Source organism: Caretta caretta, chromosome 26 (genome assembly GCF_965140235.1).
Source record: "Caretta caretta isolate rCarCar2 chromosome 26, rCarCar1.hap1, whole genome shotgun sequence".
NCBI classification, from domain to species: Eukaryota; Metazoa; Chordata; order Testudines; family Cheloniidae; genus Caretta; species Caretta caretta.
This window is the reverse complement of record NC_134231.1, coordinates 10,807,641-10,830,555: the sequence shown is the minus strand read 5'-3', so window position 1 is coordinate 10,830,555 and position 22,915 is coordinate 10,807,641. Positions and strand designations below refer to the sequence as shown.

Genomic DNA, 22,915 nt, shown 5'->3' with positions numbered 1-22,915 from the left:
GGATCCCCCTCACCCACCAGCCCACACAGGACAGCTCTGAATTCAGCCAACAAGCCCCAGCCTGTCCCATTCATGTGACACACAGCCCCAGCAGTGGCACACAGCACAAGCTGTCCAATCAGGTGCCACTCTTCAGCTACCAATCAAGGGCTTGGTTGTTGTTGGTTTTTTTGTTGTTTTTTTTTTTTTAAAGAAGAAATGGGGTCAAATCAAAATGAGGTTTCGTGCCATAACCTGGAAGGAAATGAGTGTCACGGGGAGTAAACTTCCTGGGTTGGTTTGCAGTAGGTGCAGGAGAGGGCACGGCAGGACTGGGAGAGATGGGCTTGAATAACAGGTACAGAACACTGTGGCAGTGAAATTTTTATTCTGCTTCTTCGTGCTAAAACCTTTGCATTTTGCACCTCTTGGGTGCCCACGCTGAACTGGCTGGTTTGATCCGCCACCCAAGTGACAGAGCCATGCCATTCCAGATACGCCTATGAACAGCTCCCTTTTGAATTCTCCCTGTTAGCAGAGAGACTACTGTTCATCAGAACACTTAATCTACATTTGTTTAAAGGGGTAGTGGATCCACGTCCTGGAGTTGGATGTTTCCAGGCTCTCTGGATCTCTCCTTGGAGTTTGTGACACTAGGGAGAATTTAAAACTTCTAAAGTGGTCCCTCTTTATCAGGGTTACGATGGAGAAAGAGTTTGTCGCCCTTACAAGGACAGGAGAGACTCCCCCTGTATAAGCAATCCTGGTGGGGCAGTGGGAGTGGAAGTTTATTTAAAAAAAACACCCTTTCCTGTGACACAGATCTGTCAGTGAGCCTGAGCTTTATTCTGGAAGTAAAATCAACTGACTTTTATGGCATGTAGAAGGTGGCTAGACATCATAAAAAAAAATTTTGGATTGCGGACAGATTTCAGCTGTAAAGAAGGGCAGGTAGGGAGCTAGATACTGCCCATTCTAGATCCCGAGTATATCCGTTGTTTTCAGTGGACGTACTCCAGATTGACGTTGATATAAATGAGAACATAAGACTCTGACTCTGAGAGTTTCAATGGCTTGCTCTGAATCTCCACTTTATTGACAGTTACTAGCATTAACACCCAGGCCTTGATTCTTTTCTCATTTATACTGGGTGTAAATCGGACGTGATTCTAGAAAAGACTCTGGAGTTGCCCTGATGTAAAACTGGGGCAAGTCAATACAGAATTGGGCCCACTTTGCTCTCAGTGGAAATAAGTAGTTATGGCACAAGACTGTGAGTCAGGAAATCTGGGGTTTAGTCCAGCATCTGGACCAGACTTCTGGTGAGTAAAGCACTTCTGTGACTCAGTTTTCCTCACCTGTAAAATGGAGATAATACCTAGCTCATGGATGTGTGGGGGACTTATTTAGTGTATATAAAAGTGCAGCGCAAAGTATTTCTTGTGCGTTGTCTGCCAATACCACGCCCTTCCTGGCAATTGTCATTGAATGTTGATAGTAGGTGAGGACGTAGGCCCCAAAAGTAAAGTGACTGAGGAGTGGGTTATCTCTGTCATCAGTAGCTGCAGAAATTAGAAATGTGTTTTGTCTGCTTGCTTTGTCCATAGAGGAAGCAAAATACTGAATCGAGCCAATGGCTAAGACATTGCTGGCCATCTGCTACTAGGAACTGACCATTCATTTCTTCTGTCTTTTGGGATACAGCTAGGGTCTCCAGATTTAAGTTTAAATCAAAGCATATGCTCAATACATGCAGAGAGTACCTCTGACTTACCACTTGTGCAACGTTTGCACGGGAAGAAGAGGCCTGCTGGCAGAGTTAGATGGGGTTGTGTTCAAGAAAGGGGGACGCGCCTTCAATTCGAGGGAGGTAGCTAGAGCTTGAAAAAGTATATTGTTCAATAAAAAGAAAAGGAGGACTTGTGGCACCTTAGAGACTAACCAATTTATCTGAGCATAAGCTTTCGTGAGCTACAGCTCACTTCATCGGATGCATTCAGTGGAAAAAATCCACTGAATGCATCCGATGAAGTGAGCTGTAGCTCACGAAAGCTTATGCTCAGATAAATTGGTTACTCTCGAAGGTGCCACAAGTCCTCCTTTTCTTTTTGCGAATACAGACTAACATGGCTGCTATTCTGAAAATTGTTCAATAGGTTATAGAGCTGGGCAGAATTCCCCCAAGTAATTTGGGGAATCAGGATATACACTTAGTGAGCAAAAATATTCTCAAGTTTTTCTTCTTTTAGTAAATGAAGCAGGCAGTAAAAGCCTGGTGCAGGGAACTGCACTTTCCCTATCAGCTAAATGGCATTGGAGCCTCATGGTATCCAATAAATGCTGTTTAAATATGGGACTGCCCACTGGCTATAGAGCGCATGCAGACTGCAGAGCAGGTTTGAGGTCATTCCTTCAGAACCATAGATACCTGAGACCAGGATATGAGTCCTAAGCAGCAGTGGTTGTGGAAGGAACAGCTAACTTATCCTGGGTTTCAGACTTCCAGGAGATTTTTCTGGTGGCGGAATGCATTGAGGGCTGGGTTGCTGACAGGCCAGCTTAGACATCGCCGCCTGCATATTGCTACAGAGGCATCGATGGCAGGATAAACGCAGGTTTCAGCTCCGAGAAAGCAAGGCCATCAGCTGTACAACAAAGCCAGATACGCCATCCTGGTGAGTACAATCGCAAATGGGTGTCACTGCCGGCAAGAAAACCACAGGGCTTGGATTCACAGCAAGATGAAATTACAGGGCACAAGTGTGGCTTGGCTAAATAAAGCTCCGGCACTGAACATCACCTCCTTCGCAGATCTAATCTAGGTAGGCAAACAGGGAGCTGTGACTTCTGTTTTTCTGTTTTATTTTGATCCCTTCATCTCCTCCTCCCTATTGGCCTGTTCTGTCCACTTGTCTGTGTCTGGCCTGTCTTGTGATGGAGCGGTCTGGAGGAACAGGCAATTCCATTTTGCAACAACTTCCAAGGTTTTGAAGTTTGTTTTTGTTCCACAATGACATGAAAACTAAATGTTTCGAATGATTTTGCAAAACAGATCTGTGTCAGAGTGTCTGGGTTTAGACTCGGAGGCGTAGCCGTGTTAGTTTGTATCCACAAAAACAACGAGGAGTCCGGTGGCATCTTAAAGACGAACAGATGAATTTGGGCATAAGCTTTCGTGGGTAATTTGTAGACTGGAAACCTTGGTTTTCATTTCGCATCTTTCTCTGGTCCAAAGTGACCAGGGAACCCCAGACCTCAAAAACCTTTGTGTCAAAAGCAGCATGTCTCTGTAGAACATGACGTCCTCAACAAAATAGAGTTAAATAAGGAGCGAGCTCTCTGGGGCAGGTTCTGTCTTCTTTGTTACTTGTCTGTGTAGTGCCTAGCACGGGACCTTGACTGAGGTTCCTGGATGCTAATGCAATATGTTTAATACCAAGCTTTATGGCCCCAGTTTAGGATGGTCTCGTGGCACGGGGTGTGTGTCCATGATCACAGTTAACGTGTGCTCTGGGAGGTTTGGGTACATTTGTGCCTGTGTATAAATTATGACCAAAGGTGTGGCTTTGTTTTTTTTTTAAAACAACAAAACTTTGTAAAACCCTAATACAGGTGGTGGTTTAAATTCCACTGAAATCAGGTCTAGGTTTTTGTGGAATTCAATATTCCATTGTTGTAGTTGTTATCTAGGCTTTGCCACGCTGCGCTTGTGAAACTGAATAGGGCCTATGCTGAGTGAGGTATAAGGAGCGGACAAATAGCATAAATGCGGGGAAAGAATTACCTTTCTAAGGGAGGTTTCAAAGTAGCAGCCGTGTTAGTCTGTATCCGTAAAAAGATAAGGAGGACTTGTGGCACTTTAGAGACTACTAATAAATGTGTTAGTCTCTAAGGTGCCAAAGTACTCCTTCCTTTCTAAGGGAGTTGGCATATCCCACCACACAGCTCACGAGGCTTTATGTTCCCTGTATCGTCACTGTCACTACCCCATTCTGTGTCTCCGTTTCCTCCTCTGTAAAATGGGGATAAATGTGCTTTTTCACATTTGTCAACCACTTTGAGACCTGTGGATGGAAACGTGCTGTATAAAGGCCGGGTGTGGTGGTTTTTTGTTTGTTTTTTAAATGAGTTAAGGTGGTGTTAGGAACACAGGTCAGGAAACTTGTTTCTTTAGAAGTGACATTTAACCTTTCAAGAAACTCCAAGCATTGCGTTCTACCACACTGCCTCTTGTCCAGGCTGCTATAAGCAACAGCTCTGTTTGTTTCAGGTTATAGCTGATGACACGGCCTCCATGTTATGATGCCATCACGTACTAATCTAGCTGCTGGGATCCCCAGTAGCAAAGTGAAGTACTCCAAGCTCTCCAGTACTGACGATGGTTATATTGACCTGCAGGTAAAAGGGGAAAACAGAGGGAAACCTCCTTTTTTTACTTCTTCTTTTTCTTCTTCTTATGTGACAAAAGTATCCTGCAGCTCTGATCTTGTTCCTTGTTGACCTCCATAAATATGGCGGGATGAGATTCCTCTCTGGCCCCTGTGTGCTGCTCTGGTCGGGTATAAGGCACCTACACAGCCTGCAGGAAGGGAAAGAAGAATTCCCCTGGCTTGTGCGCTGCTACGCTGGGCACGTGTCCCATTGTATTATGCTCCATGCGTGCACACGAGTGCCAGGAGAGGGAGTGCAGTCACAGTGTACGTGGCTGCGACCATTCAGGCTTGCGATGGGAGCATTGGGGAGGCTACCATAGCTTTGTACGGCCGAGAGGGCCGCTTGCACCGTGGTGCAGCCCAGAATCAGGAAGGGACAAAGGTGTCTTAAAGCCCCTCTCCTTTGGCTTGCACTTCCTCCAGCTGCGTCTCCAGCACGGAATCTGTGCCGGGCGGCGGAACGGCCCCGGGGATCATAGAATCATAGAATATGAGGGCTGGAAGGGACCTCAGGAGGTCATCTAGTCCAAGCTCCTGGTTATTTTAACAAGGTTAGATCTATATCTGTTCCTTTGCGGGGGGATGAGAAGACCCCATTGTGGAGTGACAGCTCTGAAGGGAACAGACGCTGCTGACACTTCCAAATCTGTCCGAGCTACAGCCGGCTCTGGGAACAAGGGCGTATGAATCCTTGCTCTGAAAGAACAGGGTGTTACGTGGGCAGAATTCCTCTGAGCCGATAGGCACTGAGCAGCTTACTTGATAGGACCCAGCTGTTGCTGCTCTCGCAATCCCCCCGGCTAGGGAAGACCCCTGTGGTGGTTTCTCTGCTTGGTCTGAGGGCCGCCATCCGCCCCGCTCACCTCCTAGGTGTGGGATTCGTGCCCACGCCAAAAACATGCTACATTTTAATGCCATTTAATATCTGCCTTCCCTGCAGTTCAAGAGGAGCCCACCCAAAATCCCCTACAAGGCCATTGCACTAGCCACTGTGCTGTTCATGATCGGCACCCTTCTGATTGTCATAGGAGCGCTTCTCCTCGCAGGATACATTAGCAAAGGAGTAAGTGGGCTAAATATCTTCTTAAATATGGTTTGTGTTCAGTGCCAAAAAAAATCCCCTCCTGCCAACTTTTATTTGTCTTAAATATGGAACTTCACTGCTAAGGCCTGTGGGCAGAGTGAGAGCTTTTCTCCCTGAATAACGTTTGCCAGCGGCCCTGCTGCCCTTGGCTGTAATCCCATCTGCATTCTCTAGCTAGGCGTGATTGGGGCTGGTCTGTGCTTGCATAAGGAAAAATGATGTCCTGCCAGCTACCAGTACTGACCCATCGTGGTGACGGGAGTGCTGGGCTTGCTGTCTTTCAGAGGAGACGTCCAGCTAAGGTCCTGATGACTGCTTTTGACTAAAGATCTCATGGCCCCCTTCTGGAGGAGTGTTCTGGCCAAACTATAGTCCATAAAATTGTAGTTTTGGTTTTTTTTATTATTATTATTTCTTGCTTGCCCATCTAGGCATTTAAGCTGCACTCAAGGTAGTCGGTACCTAGATTTGTGCCTGTCACTCCACTTGGATACAGTATTCTTCTCCTTCTATTCTTAAGCTGTTACGCCGTGTTGCTTCAATAATGGCTGCTGCTTACCACTCCAGAGCTGGCTACATTTTAGAGGTAGATGAATTGATCTCTAAATGGATAGGACTTCAGGATTTGACCCTTGTTCAGGTGCAATGCCAGTTCACAGGAGAGTTTTCCCTTTGCAAAGTTTGCAGGCCTTGGCTTGTGCTGGGCAGTTTTGTTTTGTTTTTAAAGCATCACAAAGTTGCACTGTTTCCAAGCTCAAAAGGAGCCATATAAACCGAATGAGAACTAACAGTAGTTCCCCTCCCCTGTGCCTTGTCAAGTAAAACATTAATCACATCGGAGCTGCTCTGGTCTAGAGTGATTTTTAAAATCAAGCCTGGCACAGAGTGAACTGGCCCTTTATGGACAGCTGGGCTCAGCTCCACCTGGGCCTAGTTATCTGCCTCCCAGAGGATGACCGATTTAGGCCAATGGTCAGACATCACATGATGGTAGCCTGCTTTGTCAGACAGGGGAAGAACAGGAGCTAGGAGAGGTCTCCGGAGAGTCTCAGAGCCTGGAGTGGGCCTGACAGTGTACAGTGGTCGAGAGGAGGAAGAAGTTGTCCCTACCAGCTGGAGGGACAGGTCTGGCTAGAGTTACCTATAGTGAGGGGCAGAAGCAAATCCTTAAGAAGGAATTAAAAGTCCAGGAGAAGAAGGCCAAGAGACTCTTGGTTTGAGTTAGTTTGTGTTAATAAACCGGACTCCACAAGGGCCGAGAAGGTCGGAGCACTGCTTATGGTGATTGCTTGTCTGGGCGAGGAGGGAAACTGAGGCAGGGCCAGGGTGGGACACCAGTTGAGGCAAGCTTCTGTTACAAAGCCTTTGCTTTGAGGATTTATTAATTTTCTCCTGTTTCTCTGCTTCTCTCCTCCAGGGAACAGACCGAGCTATCCCGGTATTGATCATTGGAATCCTGGTGTTCTTACCAGGCTTTTATCACTTGCGCATCGCGTACTATGCTTCCAAAGGCTACAGAGGTTACTCCTACGATGACATTCCAGATTTTGATGACTAAAACGCACCCTGGAACCAGGGAGCGTGGCTCAAGTTATAACGAGCTTCGTGTTAAGGGATGTTAGTTAACTTGACCCTGGGTATCAAAGATGGAACATGTAAGAACCTAAACTAAGTAGATTTATCAGTGGATGCAATTTCCTCATTCTGTAAATATTTTATTGCCAGCTTTTTTGTGTTTACATGAATTCGACAGGCACGATTGCAACATTAGGTGAAGCAAAGGATTTACTGTAGGAGGAGCTCTTCTTGTTTCGAATGGGAGGTTCTTCTTGGGCAAGCCAAGCTGAGCAGTTGCCCAAAGGAGAGATGAACGGTATATAATTTCAGCAAAAATAAAAATGATTTTTGTCTAAAGAGATTTATATTTCTAATGGAGAGTGTATTGTAGAACATATATTGCCTTTCAAATAGATCAAAGCTATAGCAAGGATCTTTGTGGCAAACAAATATAATACATCCAGTTTTGCACTGCTGCATAATCATCAAAATAATTCCAACGTCATCATTCACCATCATAGATTTGCATCTGGAATGTTGACCTATTTGCCAGTCTGATGCAAATGGGAGAGGAAATTGGATGTGTGCGCCATGATTTAGCGTGCATTTGCCATACAAGAACCCCTGTCAGGCTGATAAGTCCACTTACCTGACAAACACATTCCTTGAGTGCCAGCTGCTTCCCACCCTGCTGTTAATTTTGCTAAGGCTTATTGGTCATCCTTTCATAAGGACGACTTAAGATTTTGCTTAATGAAGGATTTTAAACAAACTTTGTGGCGAGGCAGGATGAAGAATTGAAAGCTGGGCCCTGGACCTGAATGTTTCATATCGTAAAATTCTGGTTTTGAATACTGGTGACCATTAGGGAAGTTCAGATCCCCTCTTTGCAGACTGGGCTCATCTGTTTATATGTGTATTTGAGGTCATTTGGCCCTAGATTTAGACCCTGTACTGTACATAATACCCTAAACATATGAAAAGAAAAGCTATGCTTGGACAGTGCTGCACGTTATCCGCTTCTATTGCTCTGTTAGCTGCATATTGTCAGATTATTCTGGAGATTCAGAAGAAACGGAGGACAACGGGTAGATTTCTTCTTGATGTCAATAAGAGCGAAGTGGCTTCCGAGGTGTAATTGAACTGGGTGTCCCAAGAAGCAAGTATGGAACGATAAATTGTAATGTAAAATTCAAGCATATGCATTAGTATGAATAAACTGCACTATAGTCGATGTGTGGTTCATAAGCATGTCTCTTTAAATCCGAAGACGCTCATATACAAAAAGAATGATTCCCAAACTTCCTGGAAGTCATTCTGCCTGGTACCTAGATTGAGCCTTCGGTGGGATCTGCCATTGTCTACTGCCTCCTCTTCCAGTATTCATGCTGCCATCTGCCAGAGACAGTGGGCAGGAGTTTGCCAGGATGGAGTTTTGAGCAGCTTCATCTTCATTATAGGCTCACATGCAGCGAGCTGAATGGCGGGGGGGTGCATTGAGTCCCAGTGCTCACCATCAAGGTGGCGGGAGGGGGAAGCCTAGAGTTAACACACCATGTATTGCAGCAGTTCCTGGAGCCCTTGTGTGAGAGACTGAGAGGCCGACCCTCATATGTTTAGCGGGTCAGGAGGGGCTCCAGTCCCTCCTGGTGCTTCTCATCTAATTCCCATAGGATAGGTTTACAGCTCGTAAATGCAGCCTGAACTGCTTCACATAGGGCCCAGACCGTGAGTGGGGGAGTCTGCTGAAGCTGGAGGGAGCAAGAATGGGATTTATTTACCTTAAGGAGTTATCTCAAAGCGTAAAATGTGGAGGCTAAGCTTTTTTAGAAGAGTGGGCCATCTTGGGTAGAATGGCTGAAATCAATAGCTTGGTCTCTACCTTTCCATCCACAATGCCAACTCTTGAAGGGTAACTATGTTGATAGAAGGAGCACCTTCTGAGCCTATCAAGGGGCTGCGCAAGCAGTTGTCAAACATGAAAATCAGTAATTGGAGGATGGGCTTAATCAAATGTAACAGGACATCTTATTCCTGGGAGACTTGTGCCTCCACCTACCTTCTAGAAGAAAGCACAATACCCTGGGATCCAGCTCGGAGAGAGAGACATTTTAACTGAAGCTGGCACAGGGTACGTGGCTTGACAACCAATAGATCAGTCGCTTTCTATTTTATATATCCAAACTATAGAACCATAGACATGTAGGACTGGAGGGGACCTCAAGAGGCTATCCAGTTCTTTGCCCTACCCTAGGGCAGGATTACCGTCTCTGACTGGTGTTTGTCTGACCTGTTCTTATAAACCAGGCAACTGGAGCATTTTTATTTTATTTTTTTTTGAAGGCAAATGTGTGTTTGTGTTCCAGTAGAACACAGGCCCCAGACCAGGGTCCTGTACAGAGACAGACACCGAGGAGGGACTTCCTGACTCATGATTTTCAAAACTGTCTCGTGCTTCTTTGGGGTGCCTTATTTTGTATTGTTTTTTCCTTTTGTACACATCTTTGGGTACCAGGCGCTTTCTGAAAATGGGGCCCCTTTAACGTGTCAAGTTGAGAACTTAGAAATTAAGGCACTCAGAGATCTCAGGTCACTTGGCATTGTATGCCAAATAGCCAAGTGGCCTTTACTGCACCCATGTAACACGGGAGGGAACTTCTGGGTGCTACAATAGGGACACTGTTCTAGTCTTGACTCCCCCACAGGCCTAGTCTGTAGCTGTGGGCAGGTCATTTATGGCCTGATTATTGAAGAGGGGGTAAGCAAAGGCAGCTGCCAAGGTTGTTCCAGGCGTCTGAAAGGCCACTGTCCCCTCTCCATCTGTTCCCCTAGCTACAAAGCATGGTGATGGCAATGCACGTAGTTATCAGCCGGCAGTGGTGGGAGCTGAGACTTGCTGGATGTGAGAGTCTCAAAGGAAAGCTGCTCCTCCCGTGCAAAGTAGCACTTCTAGTGCACGCCACACACGTGTTGAGGCTCAGGTGAGAATTTTTCCGGGCAAACGTCTCCCATATAACAGGTTGATTTGAGACAATAGTGCTCATTTTTAAGTTCCCTTTGGTTTTCTGCCTCCCTTTCTCTTTTCCCCTGTACACTCTTGTGTTCTGTGCTAACCTCCAAGTCCTGATTTCCCCCCCCACACACACACACACTTTTTTGGGGGGGTCTAAATTCTATTCCCTGGGTTGTTTCACTGTCCTTAATTGAGTGACTTGCACGTGCCCGGAGTGTTAGGGCCAAGGGAACGGATTGATTGAACGCAGGATGTCAGTTCTCCCTGTCTGCTGCTTTAACCCATCTGTTGGAAGGAAATGAAATATACACGTGCCTCTCTGCTGTGCTGTGTCATGCTGGCTCAGCGCTTCACCCTTCCTGACGTTGTTCACTCTCTGGTCAGATGTCACTGCCACTTCCCAGATGTTGTTACATAGCGGCTGGGAGCAGCTGAAATCCATCAAGTGAGAGCCAAGTCCAGAAAGGAAGGTGGCAGCTGACGCCAGGCAATGAGTCAGCATCGTGTCTGCAGCTGACATGGCAGGTGAAAGTTATATTTTAGGAAGGTGGAGGAGAGGGGAAGAAGAGGTTTTAAAGTGAAAGTGAGGATTATACAAGGGGGCTTGTGGATAAGGTAACATAAAAAGTGAGTTTCTGACCTTCCTACTTGCAGAGAAACACTTAACAGTGTGACCCAAGTGCTCTCTGAAGGCTCAGAAACCAGGAGGCAAAGAAAAATCACCCCACATTTATAGTTTTTTTAAGCCAATCTGATAATTTTTGAATGCCTGTGGATAGCAATGTCAGTGTCGATACGATGCTGTAGTAACACCGATGCCTGTTTCCCCCATTAAGAAGAGCTCTTAAGATTTAGACAATGCGCAGCATGGGAATAATCCAACAGAAGGCTCGGGGACAAAGAACAGTAGGGGTAGGTGCTGGTGAAGGGGTCCTGACCTCACGCACTAGCTACAGGGCCTGAATGCAGCCAGACTCCAGTCAATGGTAGATCCCAGGTTCTGGGTATCTCGCCTCTCTGCTGCTCCTGCCACAATCCATAAAAATTGCCGTGTTTCTGCCCTAACACTGTATCCTACTCCCAAGAAGGCCGCTCCCCAGACTGTGCTAAGGCCTTTTCCTCCTGCTCGGGATAGAGCTGACACGAGCTGAGAGAGAGGTGGCCACCAGCAGCTTTAAGCTCAGAAATGCCAAGGATAATTAAAGTGGATCTTCTAACACTTCCTAGGGAGACGTGAAGTCCTTTCAGACAGCAGAGCTGAGCCAAGTGCTTTCATTTAAGCTTAGAAAGACTGAGCCAGCCAGGCGACTGTGCTCTGAGTGATACAGTGATATAGAGGCCACTGACTCAGGTTCTTTGAGTGTCTTTGGGTGAGCTTGGCCAGAACAAAGAGGGAAATTGTAACACAGGGCCCGGGTCTTGGAACAGACCCGTGATCCAACACCCTGTTTCAAGATTCTGGCTGATGGGTGGAGTCCAGTCACCGAAGGGTCTTGTGAAAGTTTGGAAGTAACACTTTGTACGAGAGACCTTGCTCAATGAAAGCGAGAGGGGTCAGGAGAAGTACTTTTAAGAAGCACTTGGCAGCATCCCAGGGGAAAAATCTGGCAGAAGTAGACGGCTTAATGGAGAGAAGCTGTAGGAAAGGCCAAATAGCAGGTCCTGGGTTTTAGGGAAGAACCATAGAGTGTCCAAAGGGTTAAGTTAGCACTGCACAATTCTGTTGAATAAGGAAAGTCCTGACGCTCTGCTGAATAAGGAAGGCTTTTGACACAGTCTCACATGACATTCTCATAAGCAAAATAGAGAAGTGGGTGCATAACTGGTGGAAAGGCCGTACTCGAAGAGTAGTTATGAATAGTTTGCTGTTAAACTGGGAGGGTGTATCTCGTGGGGTCCTGCTGGGGTCAGTCCCAGGTCTGGTACTAGTCAATATTTTCATTGATGACTTGGATAATGGTGTGGGGAGCAGGCTTTTAAAATTTGCAGACGACATCAAACTGGGAGGGGTTGCAAGCACTTTGGTATACAGGATGGGGGGAGGGATAGCTCAGTGGTTTGAGCATTGGCCTGCTAAACCCAGGGTTGTGAGTACAATCCTTGAGGGGGCCATTTAGGGATCTGGGGCAAAAATTGGGGATTGGTCCTGCTTTGAACAGGGGGTTGGACTAGATGATGTGCCCCAAGTGGAGTGCCCCAAGGGTCGGTCCTGGGGCCGGTTTTGTTCAATATCTTCATAAATGATCTGGAGGATGGTGTGGATTGCACTCTCAGCAAATTTGCGGATGATACTAAACTGGGAGGAGTGGTAGATACGCTGGAGGGGCGGGATAGGATACAGAAGGACCTAGACAAATTGGAGGATTGGGCCAAAAGAAATCTGATGAGGTTCAATAAGGATAAGTGCAGGGTCCTGCACTTAGGACGGAAGAATCCAATGCACCGCTACAGACTAGGGACCGAATGGCTAGGCAGCAGTTCTGCGGAAAAGGACCTAGGGGTGACAGTGGACGAGAAGCTGGATATGAGTCAGCAGTGTGCCCTTGTTGCCAAGAAGGCCAATGGCATTTTGGGATGTATAAGTAGGGGCATAGCGAGCAGATCGAGGGACGTGATCGTCCCCCTCTATTCGACATGGGTGAGGCCTCATCTGGAGTACTGTGTCCAGTTTTGGGCCCCACACTACAAGAAGGATGTGGATAAATTGGAGAGAGTCCAGCGAAGGGCAACAAAAATGATTAGGGGTCTAGAACACATGACTTATGAGGAGAGGCTGAGGGAGCTGGGATTGTTTAGCCTGCAGAAGAGAAGAATGAGGGGGGATTTGATAGCTGCTTTCAACTACCTGAAAGGGGGTTCCAAAGAGGATGACTCTAGACTGTTCTCAATGGTAGCAGATGACAGAACTGAGGAGTAATGGTCTCAAGTTGCAGTGGGGGAAGTTTAGATTGGATATTAGGAAAAACTTTTTCACTAAGAGGGTGGTGAAACACTGGAATGCGTTATCTAGGGAGGTGGTAGAATCTCCTTCCTTAGACTTTTTAAGGTCAGGCTTGACAAAGCCCTGGCTGGGATGATTTAACTGGGAATTGGTCCTGCTTCGAGCAGGGGGTTGGACTAGATGACCTTCAGGGGTCCCTTCCAACCCTGATATTCTATGATTCTATGATCTTCTGAGGTCCCTTCCAACCCTGATATTCTATGATGAGAATTCAAAATGTCATTGTCAAATTGGAGAATTGGTCTGAATTCACAAAGATGAAATTCAATAAAGACAAGCTCAAGCGTACTTTTTAGAAAAATCAAATGCACAACTGCAAAATGGGAAATAACTGGCTAGGTGGTCGTGCTGCAGAAAAGGATCTGCGGGATCAGAAACTGAATATGAGCCAACAATGGGATGCAGTTGTGAAAAAGCTAATATCATTCTGGGGTGTATTAACAGGAATGTTGCTTGTAAGACATAGGAAGTAATTGCCCCGCTCACCTCAACCATTGTAAGGCCTCAGCTGGAGTACAGTGTCCCGTTCTGGGGTGCCACACATTAGCAAAGAGGTGGACAAATCGAAGAAGAGTAACAAAACTGGGAAAAGTTTGAGAAAATCTGATCTGTGAGTAAAGGTGGAAAAGAATGGGCATGTTTAGTCCTGAGAAAAGCACTGAGAAGGGGCCTGGTAACAGTCTTCAAATACGTGAAGGGCTGTTGTCAAGAGAACGGGGATCAATTGTTCTCCAGATCTACCGAAGGTAGGACAAGAAGTCATGGGTTTAAGCTGCAGCAAGGGAGATTTAGGCTAGATATTAGAAAAAACTTTTGAACAAGAAGGAGTTAAACTCGGGAATAGCCTTCCACGGGAGGCTACGGAATCCTTATCACTGGAGGTTTTTAAGAACAGGTTGGAGAAACACCTGTCAGGGGTGCTTTAGGTTGACTTGTTCCTGCCTCAGCACAGGGGGCTGGGCTTGATGACCTCTCGAGGTCCCTTCCAGCCCAACATTTCTATGATTCTGTGAAGGAAGGGATTGAAATTCTGCTGCAGTTGGGAGCTTGATTTGATGTACTAGCTGGGGAATTCTCATGTTCTTATGAATTGGTTCACCCTGGCCCCTGCTGATTCCCTTCTTGTCACCTAGGGGAAGTGCAGAGGGTCCCCAAAGGGTGTCCCTTTTTTGGTTGATGCCATGCAGGGGCCTTGAGGGGAATTCTAGAAATGTAAATTGAGTAAAATTGTACGAGATTGTCCAATCTGCCCCCCTGCAAATGATCCTGACAGCGCGTATTCTAGTGTTTAGGGAAGAGTGGGTACAAAAGTGGGAAAAGGAGACAGAATCCTAAGAAGAAGAGCAAGGAAGCTGTATGGATGATCTCCTGGTTCAGTAACTCTTGCATAATGCTTTTGCTTTTGGGCAAGAGGTTATGTTTCCTCAGCGTTGGTTTCAGTGTCCCAGCTCTCAGGGCCTGGAGCTGTTCTGAGGAAGAGTCTAATTAAAAACTCACCCCTGGGAGGCACTGAGAGGTCGGGGGGGGGAGGGGCGGGTTGAGGGGAGAGGCAGCAATTATTACCCAATATCCAAAGTGATGTGGTTGGAGCTATGGGCACTAAATTCTGCTTACTGTTGGATTTAACGAGTTTAAATGCCATGTTCTTTGCAGGATCTTTGCTAGCCCGCCCGCCTCCCTGAACAGCCTTGTGGTAGGTGCCGTGGTGCCGCCCAGAGTGGCTACCTCATCCTCTTGTCTGACAGCTTCCCTACTGAGCCTCTACTCCAGCATCACTGGTGGCAGGTGCTAATGTGAATGGAAAATCTTCACGCCAGATGCAGAAGTTCCCAGCAGCTGTTATGGGGATGTAAACCCTCAGCAGTATTTGAGCGCACTCTGGTTTTGCAGCAAAGCTCTCGGAGCATCACACCAGTTACCCAAGAGGGATTTTGGACCGGCTGTAGGGACGTAAGCCTGATCCCATGGAAATCAGTAGCAAAAGTGAGAAAGATTTCACTTTAAATAGGTATATAACTCGGCCCCTTTTGTGCGAGGCTCTCAAAGTGCTTAAGCAATAGATTACACTCAGTCTGTTACTCTCTGTAATGGGGTGGCTGGCCCATAGGTCGGAGCCCTCAAGCTAAACCAGCCCTGATAAGCCCCACCTGAGAGGAATCAGGTGATTCCCCACATAAAAGGCAGCAGGATGCTGCCAGGAAGGGGATGGTTGAAAAAGTGTGTGAGAGGTGGGAGGAAGCTTGGTAGGAAGCTGGGGCTGCTCAAGTAAAAGAAACCCAGAAAGTGTAGGTAGGTTGACGAAACAGCTGCAGGGTGTAGGACTGGCTCCTGCAGAAAGGACAGAGAGACACTAAGCTGAGTTGGGGGCCTGCGTGGGGCTGGTGGGTACCTGAGGACTGGCTAAACGGAATGTCTGAGTTTTCCTTTGGACTGTGTGGGGGTTGTTTAAGGTGCCCAGGGAAGGAGAAAACAGGGGTGGGGCCCTGCAGAGGTACCCCTGGTGATTGGGAGGCACTCAGTAAGTGGGTGCTGTTCTAGATTCTCAAAGGTCAGATTGAAAAGTGGCTGCTGAGCTCTTTTGAAAAACCAGCCCTTAACGGATGGCTGGAGGGGCTGAGGCTCCAGGGGCTGTGGGTTCTGGCTGATGGCAGGGGTCTTGGCTGTCCTATAGATTTGTAATTTTTGTCCTAAATACTATAGTTTAGCTTGTGTGAAACCTCCATAGAACTGAAAGAGAAATAATGTGACTCCCCTGGAGCACTTTGGGTGCCCTAGAAAGATAAATGATCCTCGAGGAGGGCTTTATTTTCACAATCCTAGTACAATCTACAGCATCTTTCCTGGCATCTAGCTTAGATTAGCCCCTGCAGTAGAGTTCCACTTTGCTCCTGTCGACTGCAGTGAGCCAAATTCAGCTATATTTGCCATTAAGAGGCTTAGCGCTGTACTGCTATTTTTATAGCCATCGTTTAGCTGAACATAAATAAGGACAGGAAAACCTGCAGGATACACAAGGATGAGTTGGCACAACAATCCTGTCCTTTCTAATTAGATTTCAGTGTATGCTTCGCAGCGCCGGCATTGCTGTTGTCTTCCTAAATGGTCACTCGGCGGGCAGCAAACTAATCACATCTCCTGAGCTTTTTTTTAAAAAGGGGCGAGACAGAATAATACAAAGGAGGGCAAGAGAGTGCTTTATTTTTATTTTTTTTTAATGTTCCCGTGCTGACTTATTGTATTTGCTAGTTTCAATTGACGCCAGCCCCGTCAGTCACCAGGGAAAGATGTAAAGATGCCTGTGTGCAAATATGAGTGGCATTCAGCCTCATTCAAACCTGAGCCATTCTCCTAAATGGAAACCTTGCTCCTTGGTGGTAATATCACCGGTTGGCGAGAACCAGTCCGGGGAACCGGAATTATTGAGCTGAATGTAGGAGTCACTGGGTGAAATTCTAGGTGCAAGGTCAGGCTCGATTATCCTAATGGGTCTTTCTGAGCGTAGGCCCTGATTCTGCCAAGCTTTTAACCACATGCTTAACCTCTGTCCCTGTTCTGCAAAGCACTTAACTTTAGGCATGTGTTTAACTTCTAAAGAAAGTCACCGGCATGTTTAAATGCTTTGCTGAACCAGGCCCTTGAAAATCTGTTCTGTGATAGCTGTGTGAAAGGGAAATGTATCTTCCCAAGCAGCTTGTGTGTGGTTTTTGGTTTTTTTTTTGTAATATTGAATTATTTTAAAGTCAATAAAAATAGCCCCGTCAGCTCACTGGTCTATGCTAGACCTTTTAAAAAGGTCTTAATGATCTTGTTAGCAACACATGCAAGCTGTAAAAAAAAAAAAAAAAAAAAATTTCTGATGACCGTATTTTTTGATACATTTGCATTGTTGGTTATTGATGATGCAGTAAGGAATCGGTCTCAAAAGTGAGACCTCTCTCGAAGATAAATATTTTATTTGCATTCCCATTGTGCCTACAGCCCCCAGCTAAGACGGGGACCCCTCTGTGCTGCATGCTGTATGGATATGTGAGACAATCTCTGCCCCAAAGAGCTTGTAGTCTAAATAGACGAGACAAAGGGTAGGAGAGGAAACAGAGGCACAGACTCCTGTCCCACAGACCCCACAAACTGCCAAAGTGAATGTTGCCTTAGTGGTAAAACTAGGGGACTAGAAGTCCTGATCTTGATTTATTTTTTTCCCCCTCTGTGATTTGATCAAGGCCACGCAACAAGTCAGTGGCAGATCCAAGAATAGACCCCAGGCCTAGACGTAATTCAGTGGCCAAATTGCTAGACCACATGGCTTCCCATGCAGAGGGTATGTAGGTTTAATGATGAATTCTTTATCTGCTTTAGATTTCTTTATGCCTTTCAGCAGAAGGACATCAGAGTTGGGATCTTATGAGTTATTGATAAGCCTAAAACAGATTCAGCTCATTTTGAATTCACTCTGGTGTGATTCCGTTAGCTGAAGAAACTCAACAGCTTGCAGTCACCGGTGTAAATGAGAATTTTGGTCAGTTCCCTGTAGGTTTTGTTAGAATATCTTTGATTCACTTTGATAAAAACTGGATGCCTCTAAAAATCCTGGTACAAAACAAGCAATTTAAGGCTGAATTTTTTTGAGTGAAGACTGCACTTGAGAGTGGACTTGTCTCTGATACTTTTCCCATTACAATAGTGAAATCCACATCTAGCAAACTAAGAGGGAGCGAAACTGTTTAGATGGGAGTAGAATCCACTCCTGAGACTGCTAAAGTCCCAGTTGTTGTTCCGCTTGGAAGTTCTGTGAAAAACATGATTTCACTGTAGGTCTGATCCTGATGAGTTCTCGGATAGCACTTAAGTACATGCTCAAGTTTGACTTTAAGTAGGACTTAAGTCCATGCTTAAAGTTAATACTGACCCAGACTACCCACTTTCAGGTTGAGAGCTCCCATGCTCATAACAGAAGGCACTAGGAAAAGGTTCCTTCTTTCCATGCATTAGAAAGAAATGGAAAAATTACTTCAAAATGAATGTATCCTCTTCTATACAGTATGTTAAGGGCTTGACCCTTCATCCAGTGAAATCTCTTCCATTGACATTAATGGGAGCAGGAACAGGGCTTTAAAGAGCAATCTTTTACTTCTGTAGACTGCAGCCTCCACTGGAGTTATGGCAGGACCCCATGGAAAGAACCCCAAGAACTGCAGAAAGGGTCCCTAGAATGGGCCCATTCCCTGTTCATCTAGCTAAATCCCAAATGCTGATTGCAGCACTGAGATACAGGAAATGATACCTCAGCCTCAAGAAAGTCAGCTACTCATCCAAAGAATGAGCTGTCTCGTCTAATTAGTTTCTGTAAATGTCCTCTATGGCTGTTACTTTCCCCACTTACTGACCATACTTGGATCTGTATTGCTTTGCCAGTGCATTCTGCGCAGCCTTATCATAAAAAGGCCAAAAAGCTCCTGAGGGAATTAGGGGGGCTGATTCAGTTTTCAATAATACCATCGAATGTGTCCGAGTATGGTCCCCATTTGCAGAATACGTGGTGTGTGCAAAGATGTCATTTAACAAAAACCTTTGTTTACCTGTCTAAAATGGTAATAGCAATACGTGACTTATCTATCTAGGCTTGCTACTTGAAGCCTCTTTAATTAATGTTTAAAAAAAATTTTATGAGACCTTTGAAAAGTAGTAACATTTTAAACTGTACTGACACAAATTAATCCTTAACTCCCCTGGAAAAAAAGAGTCCTAATATCCCCATTTTACAGATGAGGAAAACTGAGGGTTTAGTCCAAAAAGGAGTACATCACATACACATTTTAAAACATTTGAGAACTACCACGCGATTTTTGTTTGTTGTAGTCTTACATTGTTAAATATAAATAGTCAAGTCTGGGAAACATTGTCATACACTGGGTTAAACCTCACTGAAACTGGAGGTGTAGCAGGTGTCCTTTAAGAAGCCATGAAGTTTCTTTATGGAAGCAAGTAGCTGGAACAATAGCTCCCCTGCCACCACAATGCAGGCCCAGGCCTCTGCCCAAAACAAAGGCATGTGTGAGGCTGCTCATGAATTCAAACTACGTGGGGGTAGGGCTTCGTTGGGCATTGTTTAGTAGAGGGGTGTATATGGGTGTGAGGAACAGCGTCAGGAGAAGGCCCAGAGAAGCTGAGGAAGAAGGCAGCAAAGAATCATCAGCATCAGTGCAATGTAAGCAAGCCATAGGAAAGTGGCCATGAGAAAAGCCGAGAGAGCTTTTGGGGCTGAGTGCTGGCTGCTATGCAAAAGGCTTGTAGCTGTGAGCAAAGAAACTATTTCCCTGTGTTCAGGGGAACAGCCCACTGTACATTGTTTGTAAACAAACAGGATTGCAACAAAGATGCCTGACTCCATCAATTTCTCCTCCTAAAGGAAATAATCTGTCTGTCCCCCATTCCCTGAACTTTGGCTAAGGCCATGTCTACACTGCCACTTATGTCAACAAAACTTACATCGCTTAGGGCTGTGGAAAAAACACATCCCCACTGACATAAGTGGTAGCCTGCTCGTTGGGGGTGGTTTAATTATGTCGAGAGGAGAACTCTCTCCTGTCGGCATAGAGCGGCTACATGGCAAATCCTACAGTGGTACAGCTGTAGACAGAGCCTAACAACTGCCCCAAAAGGGGTAACGATATATTTACTAAAAAGAAAAGGAGTACCTGTGGCACCTTAGAGACTAACCAATTTATTTGAGCATGAGCTTTCGTGAGCTACAGCTCACTTCATCGGACGAAAGCTTATGTTCAAATAAATTGGTTAGTCTCTAAGGTGCCACAAGTACTCCTTTTCTTTTTGCGAATACAGACTAACACGGCTGTTACTCTGATATATTTACTGTGTCCTCTGTAGCTAGAGAATTTGAAACATGATGCTACGTGTTTTCCACTAGGTGGTGGTATATAGCATTCTTTAGCTATAAATCAGTTCACCTATGGCCTCTTCTGTCTCTTTAATCTGGTAGTTCCTATGTTTCTGGATCACACCTCAGGTCCATCTAGTCCAGTATTGGGTCTCCACCAGCAGTCAGTGCAAGAAGCTTCAGAGGAAGGAGCAAAAAGCCCACTGATGGTAAGTTATCAAGTAACCTTCTCAGAGGGAAAGTTTGCTCCCAACCTTGGGGGGCTGATTTTAAATTTCTACTTTCTTTACCATATCTACTGTTAATATAGATGTTCTCATTATCTATATACATATCTAATCCTTTGAATCCTGCTGAACTCTTGGCCACAGTAATACCTTGTGGATGTGAGTTCCACTGATTAATTATTTAGTGCAAGTTGGGTTTTTAACCTTATTCTGACAATGTATCACTCAAGATGGTGAGTTGAGCCTGAGCTACAAAGTCGGGATCCAGAACAAACTTCTCCAAAGACTTCTGAAACTGCGGTTTTGGTTTGAACCTCTATAGAATCCAGATCCAGACTTATCTACGCTTTGAGAGTGTCCAGAGCTGGTATTTTGCTTTCAGCCTATATCTAATTGTAAAGGAACAGAGAATTGTAGACTCACCACCCAATTCAGTGTGTACCAGAGGTTATTCCCAAATAATTTCCCCTCATGTAAGTATGACACATACATGCTGAACAGCTTGGCTTCCAAGCAGGTGCTCAGGAATACAATCTGGCCTTGGACAATGCATCCATTCTCTTCTCACTTATCCAGGACTTTGTGACTTCCAAGCAGATTTCATGGCTGTGTCACATAAATGACACAATTGGTCATGCAGATTTTTTTTAAATGGACACAGAATATCAGAATCGCAATGCCAGATCAAACCAGTGACTCATCCAGTCAGTATCCTGATGCTTCACAGAAAGGTTCAAGAAGCCCCACCTTAGAGAATAACCTGCTTATTGGGGATTCTTCCTGACCTCCTTCATGCCCTGAAATAATTGGATGTTTTCTAATAGTGTCATTAGGGTTAGAGTTATTTCATTCTATTTTTTTTCCACGTGGAGAAACAGGTTTGTCCCAGGATGAGGTGACGCTTGAGTTTAAACTGGAAATGCTGCACAAACAATGGAGATGACTGCCAAAAATATCTCAGCCTTTAAATTTATGCCAGTAAGATACTGCATCGCAACAAAACCCTGACCTTACTTAGCAGCGTCCTTACCAAGCGGTAGAGAGAAACAAACAAAGTAATAGACTGACATGCCTGGGAACGTACTACGAAATGTTAACTTCAGAATATCATGGCAATATTGGTTCCAGAGAAGGGCAAGACCAAGGCCTTGCGCATTCTAAAGCCACCACAATCAGGAACCCGTTCGGGCTGGGTGTGGGTGCAGGGGTCTGACTACACAGAGATCACTGCAACATCGGGGCTGTTATAGTCAATCAGAATTAATGCATGGGTCCAAAGAGTCAAAGGTGTTCCCATGACCCTGTAAGTCCATTATTAAACACTTTTAAACACAGTTCAGGGTTTGGTATACAGAGACGTCCGCCTGCTTGCTGCCCTGACAAAGACGACTGACAACTTTTAAACCTTCTATTATAGATGGAGACTTAGTAGAACAAAACAGGTTAAAGCATTTGACTTGTAAAATATTAAGTAAGGTTTTTCATTTTTAACCATATCCCACTTTCTCTTTAGCTGCAAAGTTTGTATAAGGAAAAATCCCCTTGTTTGCCAGTCTTTTAGATGGGAAGAGCTGTGCTTTTGGGGGGGAAAAAGAAATTAGTTGAGATGGGCTGGAGCTGCCGTTCTAGAAAACAGGGTCAGACTTTAACAAGAAGACGAAGAATAGCGTACATAGAAAGTGCAGCCTCTGTCTCTGGCGTTGACTCTCTTGCAACCTCTCTGCTGGGAAAAACACAGGCCCAGCATATGGTCTTATCAGCCACTCTGCGACCTGGCAAACTTTGGGCTTTCACGACATGGGTTTGAGCTGCCTTTTTCTGGTCAAAGGCTTACCGCAGTATTGCAAAATGTACAGTTTTGGCCAGTGAAGGCAAACTCTTACTTTGGTCCATTAATGTTTTGTCCTATGCTTCTCTTGTTTACCAGCCATAATTTTAACACAGTCCTTGACTTATATAATGTTTGGACTAATTCAGCATTTTGATTCTTTTTGCACCTTTTCCCCATCAACATTCATTGTTATAAGCTACTGTGACAATTTATAAACGTATCCACTTTTCCACAATTGGGCTTACAAATGGTGTAAATATGTAGGCCCAGTTATTACAACCGGGCCCTACATTCTGGCAAAAATTGACTAAAAATATATATGAATTTCTCAAATGCATTTTCTGATCACGACTAGCTTTCCCTCTGGAATTTATACTACATATGAGACGTACACTGAGCGGTTAAAACAAAGAGGTGGGAATCAGGGCTCTGGGATTCAGTTCCTAGCTGTGGAAAGTCCAGCATCCTGGGAGCTGCTTGTGAGTTAATTGTCCATCCAGCCTGGTATCCTGCCCTGGTCAGGGTGGGACTCTGGGCACAAGAGCTTTTCTCATACTACTGCAATATTCCCGCCAAAGCCATGATGTTACAACATGTCGTGTCCTATAACTATATTAAAGGAATCTGGTTACAACCTTGTCCCTAAACTTGGTCTGGTGCACCCAGGCAGAAACCACACCATGTTATAACAACGCGATTTATAGGACATGTATTGGAACATGGTATTAATCGATCGCAGTGTGGACAAGGCCGAACGCTCAGCATCCTCTCTTCATTCAGGTGCTATGGGGAAGAGTTACAAGCAAGCTTACATCCTTGGGTGAGGGCTAAGGACCTAGGCCCAGATCTTCAAAGGTATGTAAGTTGCTAACTTCCACTGAAATGACAGTTCAGA

At 45.4% G+C, this 22,915-nt stretch overlaps 1 protein-coding gene and 1 long non-coding RNA gene across 4 annotated transcripts; both read left to right on the top strand.

Annotated features, from left to right (window-relative positions):
- Positions 1-203: 203 nt before the first annotated feature.
- TMEM230 (transmembrane protein 230) lies at positions 204-8,287 on the top strand. 3 transcript variants are annotated; one of them, XM_048829477.2, is made up of 5 exons: positions 239-337; positions 2,478-2,654; positions 4,250-4,377; positions 5,353-5,475; positions 6,914-8,287. In XM_048829477.2, the coding sequence occupies exons 3-5, from the start codon at positions 4,279-4,281 to the stop codon at positions 7,052-7,054; spliced, it is 363 nt and encodes a 120-aa protein (XP_048685434.1). In that variant the 5' UTR covers positions 239-337; positions 2,478-2,654; positions 4,250-4,278; the 3' UTR covers positions 7,055-8,287. The 3 variants fall into 3 exon arrangements, with proteins under 3 accessions (XP_048685433.1, XP_048685434.1, XP_048685435.1); XM_048829476.2 differs by lacking the exon at positions 2,478-2,654 and having other exon boundaries at positions 204-337; XM_048829478.2 differs by lacking the exons at positions 239-337; positions 2,478-2,654 and adding an exon at positions 2,661-2,801.
- Positions 8,288-10,481: 2,194 nt separating this feature from the next.
- Positions 10,482-22,545, top strand: LOC142070161 (uncharacterized). The gene is made up of 4 exons (XR_012666155.1): positions 10,482-10,591; positions 14,721-15,050; positions 20,065-20,171; positions 21,068-22,545. It is a non-coding gene; the product is annotated as an uncharacterized LOC142070161 (long non-coding RNA).
- The last annotated feature ends 370 nt before the right edge of the window (positions 22,546-22,915 follow it).